At 29.7% G+C, this 9870-nt stretch overlaps 1 protein-coding gene across 1 annotated transcript in view; it reads right to left on the minus strand.

Annotated features, from left to right (window-relative positions):
• LOC111627321 (serine/threonine-protein kinase DCLK1-like) overlaps nucleotides 1-9499 on the minus strand; it is a gene marked incomplete at its 5' end in the record, with an annotated part of 33795 nt that extends 24296 nt beyond the window's left edge. The window contains 8 exons of the mRNA XM_023370872.1: nucleotides 2111-2244; nucleotides 2325-2471; nucleotides 2594-2713; nucleotides 3735-3792; nucleotides 3880-4013; nucleotides 4087-4163; nucleotides 8445-8567; nucleotides 9377-9499. Of these exons, the coding sequence (XP_023226640.1) occupies nucleotides 2111-2244; nucleotides 2325-2471; nucleotides 2594-2713; nucleotides 3735-3792; nucleotides 3880-4013; nucleotides 4087-4163; nucleotides 8445-8567; nucleotides 9377-9499 (916 nt within the window). The remainder of the gene's footprint in view (nucleotides 1-2110; nucleotides 2245-2324; nucleotides 2472-2593; nucleotides 2714-3734; nucleotides 3793-3879; nucleotides 4014-4086; nucleotides 4164-8444; nucleotides 8568-9376) is intronic.
• Between the last annotated feature and the right edge of the window lie 371 nt (nucleotides 9500-9870).

Consider the following 9870-nt stretch of genomic DNA (forward strand, 5'->3'; position numbering starts at 1 on the left):
AGGTTTACACATCATCAATTACATGATCCAGCAATTCTGGTTTACTGTACTTGTCTGGAATAAAGCCAAAGTATCAAAAATTAAGATGTGGCCACAGGCATAGCTACCGTGGAACAGTTGGAACAAACTGCTCCAGGCACATGAATCATGAGGTTGCAAAGTTAGAAAGGGCAAAATAAAAACTTGTAAAAACATTTGTAAAACAATTTTTTCAATAAATAATATATACAAAAGATAAAAAAAATACTTTTTAGATAAATAAAACTAATTATAAGCACTTGACTTGTATATTTTCTAAAGCCAAAATTATGATATTATAAATTTAACCATTAATTTTGTCATTCAATTAAAACTTGATTAATTATTTTGAACAATTTTCAACAACTATTTTGATAATAGTACAAAGTATAATATTCAAATCGATTAATAAAGTCTCAAAAATGCTGAAAGATGCTCATGAAGATATAGAGAAATTCGTTGAGATGATTTTATCACTCATCATACAATTCCAGAACTTAGGGAATAATTGGGAGTTTGTTAAAAACAATGCCCTTAAGTTATCAGCTATATGGAATATTGAACCTTCTTTCCCCCAAAAAAAGATTGCATCGTGTTAAAAAATTCTTTGATCAATTACAAGTAGATGAACACATTAAAAACACTGAACAATGTTCAAAGTCGAGGTGTTTTATAAAGTAATGGATTTAATAAGTCATCAATTATTATTAGATTTGAATCCATTCAACAATTATGTACAATTTTTAAGTGCTTATCATCTGTATATCTTATCACATCATCTGATAAAAATATTCTGGAAGAATCAGAATTGTTGCAATTGGCATATCCCTTCAACATTAATCCTAGTTTTGGGCCTCAACTTCTATTTAAAATGTGTTTTAATACTCAGTTAAAAGAAATTACTTCTATATGTGAAGTTGCTGAACTACTTTTAATTCGCATCACAGCCTCAAGTAGGTTTTCTGACGCTACTGCAGCATGCCTCATTTGTTTAACTTTACCAGTGACAACAGCAACAGCAGAACAAAGTTTTTCAAAAGTAAAATTAATTAAAACTTGTTTAAGAAGCAGGATGTCAAAATACCATCTCAGCTCTTTGACTACTATATCAATTGAAAAAACAATAGCTTGTCAACTTGATTTGAAGAAAGTGATTGACCAATTTGCAACAATTTTGATGTTTTTTAATTATTGTTATGTATTTGTTACGAAACTACACTTGCATACATTTTGTCAATACAGTTTATATAATACATAGTAAATATTATCAGGTACTCCGTACTTATAATAATAAAACAAAATATAATACTTTATTTGTATTTATTAAATTGAATATCTTATTGTTGAAATGCCTTGAATCTCAAATAAATTGTTATTAAGTAAGGTTTTAAACCAAAATAATTAGATACATCTTTTTAAACTAAATGTTCAAAATAAATTTCATGATCTCTTCCGATAAACTATGGGCGCATTGATTCTACATGCTCCAGGGTGCTGAATACATAACTATGACACTGGATGTGGCCATTGAAAAATGAATATAAACCCTTTCAATGGTAACTTTGTTTTTGGTGTCCTTTCAGCCTTGTGCCGTTGGCTCTACATTCCTTGTGAAATAACTGTTTGAACTTACAACACTAAACTTGAATTACAGAATATTTGAAACTTACAGCACTTAAAATGCTAATTTACACATGTATATTTGAAAATCTGAATGTGATACAGTCCTGAATTATTCTGGATTTTCAATGCTTCACCAGAACACATTTGAAATTTAAACAAATACTCCTTTTGAATAGATCACTTAACACTTCTATGTGAATATAGCGAAAATTATTTAATACGTCTACAGTGGGTTCATTTAACAATTGGACAACCAATTTTAAACCAGGACAAAGTTGTCGTTTTGCGTTGAACAAGATTATTTAACTAGACAGGAAAAGTTGAATCTATCCAACAGTTTTGATTGACCAGCAAATAATTAAATTCTGGAAGGAACACTGAGTTCAAGCTTCAATTTAGGTTCGAATTTTCTGATTCTACTTTCTATGTAATATTAACTTCTACTTGAACAAACAAACAAGAGATATACCCTGTTTCAGCTAAAATTTCAGGGGCCACATATGTCGGTGTTCCACAAACAGTGTAAAGATCATCTTGAGATTCTACAGCTAATCCAAAATCACCAAGTTTTAAAGATTTGCTCCCGTCTTCATGATCGACCACCTAATAAAACAGTCTCAAGTTAAAAAATACAAACAAAACTACATAAAATACCAATAAATTACAATGAAAAATTTACTAACCAACAAATTTTCCGGTTTAATATCACGATGAACTATATTTAAAGAATGTAAATAACCAAGAGCACTTGCAAGATTATATACCATTCCACTTGCATCTCTTTCAGAATATTTGGTTGCAGAAGCAATTGCATCAAACAGATCACCTCCCTAAAAAAATTAAATTATTTTATTAATAAAGAATTATTTCATGAGTATAAAATTAGTAACTTAAAAGAATAACGATTTGGAATAAAATTTATGAAAATAAAGTTCAGAATTTTCAAACTAACCTTTATTAATTCCATGACAAGATATAACTCGTTATCTAAATCAAATTCTTCTAATAACTGAACTATATTTGGGTGTTTAACTTTCCTCAAGATTGCAACTTCATTTGCTATCATATGTTCCTAAGNCTGTTTGGAAATGCTAAGCTGATCTGGGATGTGTTCATTTTTTAAATTAAATTGAATCTATAATAACAACAGATACACAGACAGTTTGTTGGATACGTTTTCATTTATCTGTTGTTAAGCAAGAGCATTCAGATAAAAACTACTCAAACATTAAGTAATTGAACTATGAACAATTTTTTTATTAAGAAAATTATTAAAAGTAATAAAAAGGAATATTTTGAAGTAAAACGGATAACCAAAGTCATTTCTAGCAAAACATTTACAGTACAGTCCGAACAAGTTTTACGTGTTATATATGTTTGCTTAAACTAATTTGAGATTAATGAGCATTAAAGTATATATGAACAATTTTTTTATTAAAACACATTAAAATTAAACTTTTATTGGTCATGTTTTTTGAGATTGGATTCGGGATGATGTGGTATAGTCCTACGGTTCTTCCTCATTTGTTAAACACATCATTGCCATTATAGACAATATTGTGGAAGCTTCATGTTCTGGTATTGGAATACAAGGAAGCTTGATACAATAGTAGTTAAACACATAATTCTCTACAGTTAATAAATACTATAAAATATTAACATAATTAAGGAAAAGTTCTGCCATCTAGTAAGAGAAAATAAAATAAAATTCACATATTGACTGACATATTAAGTGAAAAGTGCTGATATCATTAGGGGATGAGTTTACTGATTTAAGTGAAGAAATATCACACATGACATTGCTCTCAAATCTATTCTTTCCATAGACAGACTATAGCATTTAGAAACACGTGTGATTAAATTCTACATTTGGCTATGTTTATTCGGGTTTTGGGGCGGGAAAGACAATGGAAGAGCATCCCTTAATCATCACTAAAACGTATTGTCATCACTCTTAAGTCTGTCCTCAAAGTTTCGGCCTTCTCTCCATTAGAAGTGGATGAAATTTGAGTTACCAGACTTGAGAACAAGACAAAATAAAATTAAAAGCATTTAAAATAAAAATTTTACAAAAACAAATCTTTATATCTTACCTTTCCTCTACATTTATTCTTATCTATTATTTTTAAAGCATATTCTTGATTTGTGATCCTGAAATTTTTATTTAAAAACATTTCCGTAAGAATAAAAACTTGTTTATAACCTTAAGAATGGTTTTAATTTAATTTCTACACCTACTTTTCTGTGCATTCGTGAACAATTGCAAAATTTCCATCTCCAATAATCTTTCCTACATTATATTTATCTGTGATCTCTTGAGGTAAAAATGACGGTGATGAGATATGGCCATTTTGAAACTTTGATTTCGAATTCTAATAGAAAAAATAAATTTATACTAAAGCTTTGTTACAGATTTTATATAGAAAAATTAAAACTAATTCTTACTGGAGATTTTGGTTGGGCTTTACGAGCAAACTTTGGAGATGACGATAATGAACTTTTTCCACTGTTATAAGGAGAAACTGGAAAAGTTTTATTTATGTTTTATTTGAAATAAAACAACTTAAAATAAATTAGAAAATAAGCTATAACTTAACCAATTAATTAAAAACTAGTTAACTAAGTATGTACTATATATAAAAATTGATTTTTTATTTATATACTGTATTTATTTGCATATAAGACAAGGTTTTTATCCAATTTTCACTGCTTCAAAAACCTAGGTTGTCCTATACATGCCAGTGAAGGATTCTTTTCATTTTTGTATAATTTTTGTAAACTGTGTATTCGCATTTTTTACCAGATTCTCATCTTCTTATGTTTAAAAACAAAAGTATTTTATCTGGGTCATTTGAATTGTTCTTGTGTATTGTCAGGAGTAAAGATGAATAGCAATAGGAAAAGCAACACTTTTGAATTCAATTGCAAAATTACACGAGAGTCCGATATAAGTTTTAATTCATTCCCATGTATAAACAGATGATTATTTGGAAATCAGAATTCGAAGAAACTCATAAGTGTAATTGACGAAGAGTGAATTCAACTGTTAAGAATTGGCAAAAAAAGGTTCTCGACTGTCCAGCTTTACATAAACAAATTATGTTGTCAATTTTACAAGATTTTTACTTGAAGTTTAAAATGCCAGTAATTTTTGCAGGACAATGTGTGCATTTACATGCATTTGATATTTTATTTGTTATTAAATGAAATAAAATTAGAATTGTATTAATAAATCTAATTTTCTTTATTTTGATCTTCAAACTCACACCTCATCCTATATGCAAGATCGCGTAGCTACATTATATTCGAGTAGCTACAGTATCAGATAGTGCACTGATACACAGTAGAAATTCTATTATCTGTCAGAGGTTGGAATTGAGTGTCTGATAATAAAATTTCCTTACCAGTACAGAAAATATTAATTTACAATCCACAATTCCATATGTACAATTGTTTATTTAGTAAACAGTGCACTGTCTGTCTGTTGCAGTACCTTAACTAGCATACACAAACAGAAGTTTACACACAGTAAAATTCAGCACAATATCCACTTCATTATGACAAAAACTAAACCTTTAATATCCAGCATGTATTTAGTTTAAACATGCACTTTCAACCAGTTATCTGGAAATTCTTTAACAGGGTCTTAAAGGTACCTAAGGGTCTTAAGGATCTTAAGGATTAAAGGTCTAAGGATCTAAAGGTCTTAAGGATCTAAAGTATCATGTATTTTATATAACATAATGCTGGCAACATTATAAGTGCTTATTTATATCCATAAGATAAACTTTTTTTTTTATTCTCTCTCTCCTATGGGCACTAAGAGGTTTTTACAGGTCCACTGTGGGTTTGGCCAGACCCACAATGAACCTGAAGGATAGACCACCCCTGAAAAAAAAAAAATTTTGATTTTTCGAACCATCTGGATTTGATCCCATTCTTCCAGCTAACAGCCTCAGCCATTCAATCTATAAGCCACAGAATATACTTACTGATTACACTAGATATGGTCCTTATATCTAGTGTATATATATATATATAATATAAATCTAGTGTATTACAGTAGAGCGCCGTTTATCTGAATCAATTGGGGACTGGGGTTGTTCGGATAACTTATTTTTTGGATAATTGATTATGTACAAAAAAATATATTAACCTATCCCGTGTTGAAACTTTTCTCCATTGCGTGTCGCTTCGCGTTGAATTTCCGTCGATGTTAAGCCTAACATAAACTTTTTAAAATAATAATCGTTAAAAATTATTTCTGTATTTTTTACAAACAAAATAAATATATTGAATAATATAAAAACCAAAAAATATATACTTTAGAAGTTGATCTAGTATCAAAAACGTTCGATTCAGCAGAACACACAGTCCTCAGAAAAACACCACACAAAAATGCCAGTGCTGCCAGCTAAAACACCAACCAAAAAAAAAAAAAATTGGAGTAGCCCAAGATATAGCCAAAGATTGCAGTGCCACAGCACTAGCGAAAATTTAAATTTGCCAACTGGAATGCTTTCAGTTAACCGATGTTTCAGATAAACGACGCTCTACTGTATATCTAATGTATATATAATACAAGTCCATGAACTTTTGGACCCTAAGACCAGAAATTGTTAGAGTTGCAATGCTGAAATACATCATCCTCTAAAATAAGTCCTCCTTACCAGAAACACTTACCAGTGGGTGTAGAAGACAAGGAAGCACTTCTTGAAACTTTGAAATATCCTTCAGTTTGCATCAGTTTGATGTTTTTCACTTATTTTGCACTCAAAAATTGACAACCCTGAAGTTGATGTGCCAGCTCAGGAAACAGGTGGAAGTCTTAGGAAGCAAGCAAAGTTAGGTGAGTATGTGGAAGTGAGGAGACTGCAGTACTTGTTTTGATGAGAAAAATCAAACTATGAGCAACCTGTGAAGAGGAGTATTGTTGTGTAACAGTACCAATGATTGATCAACCCACAGTTGATGCCTCTTCTTGTGGCATCAATTCATGCAGACATTACATGATGTCCAGATAAAGCTCCTTGCTAACAGTGTGTCCTTCAGGAATAAATTCAAGATAACCAAGGCCCTTGATATCGACAAAAATCTCTAGCATAATTTTTGTCTTCACTGAAATTTCAGTATTGCAAGATGACGACAACTTCCACAAAAGCTGATACCTACTTGGTCTGGAGGTCAAACAGAATGCACCAATCTTTTTATTTTCTATTATGATTTTGCTAAGAAATTGCAGGTCTCTGTTGATCACAACTGTGAGAGTGCTTATCATTTCCATCCATACAGACAACTAGTCTTCCATTTGCATGTGTGGGATGATGTGTTGATACACAATGCATTTTCAGATCCTCTGCCCAAATCCACTGACAAGTAGTCAGCAATATCCCAGCAGGTTCAGTTATTTGCTCAATCATCCATTGTCTGTTAGCACATACAATTGTAGCAACCTTCAAAATATTTTCATTAGAACATGCTACCACTGACTGCCCAATACAGTCATCATTTCAACATCTTCCCTGCCTTCCTTGAACTATTGATGACAATTGACCACAACAGATTATTATTGCCATAAACCTGCATCAACATGCAAGTTTCTATCGGACCTTTGTCCAAACAAATGCAAAACAATGTTAACATGCTGCTCAATAAATATATGTTCCCATATGAACATAATCCCAGAACTTTTGTATCTTATTTTGTGTACAGCCGACCCCCCTATAACACGGGTTCCTATAGTTCAGATTCCTATATCACGGTGAAAAAAGTGCAACACGCTAAAAAACTCCTATAATTTGGTAAAACATCATCGCCAACTCATGTCGCGACAGGATTGGTTAAATCTAGACCAATAGCGGATATTGCACAAACCTTGAGTTTGAACGAGCAGCGGACCTACTAAAAACCATTTATTATTTAACGTCCATAAAAATTATATTCATATTAATGATGTCTCCAAAGTTCAGCAAATTTTTCGCAAAAAAAAAAAAATTTATCAGGAAGCACGTGAGCACCATTCAATGACAAGCTCCATGACGAAAACAAGCTTAAGCAATGGCGTGGTCAAACTGTGCACACTCAATAAGTAATCCTACAATTTTTTGTTTATGGCATAGTTTATACGGATTATTCCCAAAAAATTATATGTATTTTGGAAATGTTGAGTCAAATTAGTCTAGAATCGATTAATTTTATGGAATAAACCTTTCAAACAGCCATAGTCTGTAAACTGCATACGTGCTGGGCTGTGATTGGCTGGACTTGTACAAAATGGATTCATAAAAACTGGAATGTATCTATTGTGTTATAGGGGGGGAGTCAACTGTATTTACATTATTATTTTTTTGTCACTTGATTTGTTTTCTCAATTTGCTTTTTAAATATGTGATTCAACATAATATTTTGAATTAAAATTTTTTCTATATCACATTGTATCAATGTTCTGGAAATTAGTATTTGAATAGTAACCCAAGGGTGGTTACTAAAAAACTCAATGCATTTGTTTCAATTAAAACCTGTCTGCTGGATATTAAATGCTTATTTTTATAGTAATACATAATTAAATTTTTAATTGATCACAAAAACTTATTATTTAGAAAATAATAAATCATAAGAAATGACAAAGCAAGAAAACAAAATTTAAACAAATTTTTCATACTTAACTGCATGCTTTGTACTGTATGAAATTCCATATACAAATTAAAACATTACATCAAGAATTACTTAAGAATAATAATTTAGCTAATGAGTTAAATAGGATTTATGTTTAAACTAGTGAAAAATATTAAAATAAATTTTACTGTCAGATGGAAAAACAGGCGACGATGCTCTTCTTCGTGAAACGGGAGACTGAGAAGGGACAGGTATGTGCTGAAATTTTTTGTTTAAAATTGATCTTGAAGAGCCAGTGAGATATTTGCATTCTAAAAATGAAAAAATTTATTTTAATAACTGTTATTTAAAAGGTCATCTATAGCATAATATAGCTTTTACAGTAAACCTTTGATTGAATTCATCTTTGTATAAAAAATACTTTGACAAAAGTATCTTTTTGTACAACTTCCCTTCTGAGGCATATTTTATTAATATTAGTCTATCATATATGAAACAAAAAAGTTATTGTAAAATTCATTACAGTAATACCCTGAGTTATACAAGTAATGTTGACCTTTATGTAAGTTGAATTTGTAAATTGCTTAAGTGTAACTACATAATTAATAACTCAATATTGTATTTATTATTATATGTGTACTGTACATATATTATTATTATTTTTTTGTCACTTGATTTGTTTTCTCAATTTGCTTTTTAAATATGTGATTCAACATAATATTTTGAATTAAAATTTTTTCTATATCACATTGTATCAATGTTCTGGAAATTAGTATTTGAATAGTAACCCAAGGGTGGTTACTAAAAAACTCAATGCATTTGTTTCAATTAAAACCTGTCTGCTGGATATTAAATGCTTATTTTTATAGTAATACATAATTAAATTTTTAATTGATCACAAAAACTTATTATTTAGAAAATAATAAATCATAAGAAATGACAAAGCAAGAAAACAAAATTTAAACAAATTTTTCATACTTAACTGCATGCTTTGTACTGTATGAAATTCCATATACAAATTAAAACATTACATCAAGAATTACTTAAGAATAATAATTTAGCTAATGAGTTAAATAGGATTTATGTTTAAACTAGTGAAAAATATTAAAATAAATTTTACTGTCAGATGGAAAAACAGGCGACGATGCTCTTCTTCGTGAAACGGGAGACTGAGAAGGGACAGGTATGTGCTGAAATTTTTTGTTTAAAATTGATCTTGAAGAGCCAGTGAGATATTTGCATTCTAAAAATGAAAAAATTTATTTTAATAACTGTTATTTAAAAGGTCATCTATAGCATAATATAGCTTTTACAGTAAACCTTTGATTGAATTCATCTTTGTATAAAAAATACTTTGACAAAAGTATCTTTTTGTACAACTTCCCTTCTGAGGCATATTTTATTAATATTAGTCTATCATATATGAAACAAAAAAGTTATTGTAAAATTCATTACAGTAATACCCTGAGTTATACAAGTAATGTTGACCTTTATGTAAGTTGAATTTGTAAATTGCTTCAGTATAACTACATAATTAATAACTCAATATTGTATTTATTATTATACATGTACTGTACATATATTATTTATTATTTTTTTTTGTATAATTTGATT

Source organism: Centruroides sculpturatus, unplaced genomic scaffold, assembly GCF_000671375.1.
Source record: "Centruroides sculpturatus isolate CEXI.00-Female unplaced genomic scaffold, Cexi_2.0 scaffold508, whole genome shotgun sequence".
In the NCBI taxonomy this organism is placed as follows: domain Eukaryota; kingdom Metazoa; phylum Arthropoda; class Arachnida; order Scorpiones; family Buthidae; genus Centruroides; species Centruroides sculpturatus.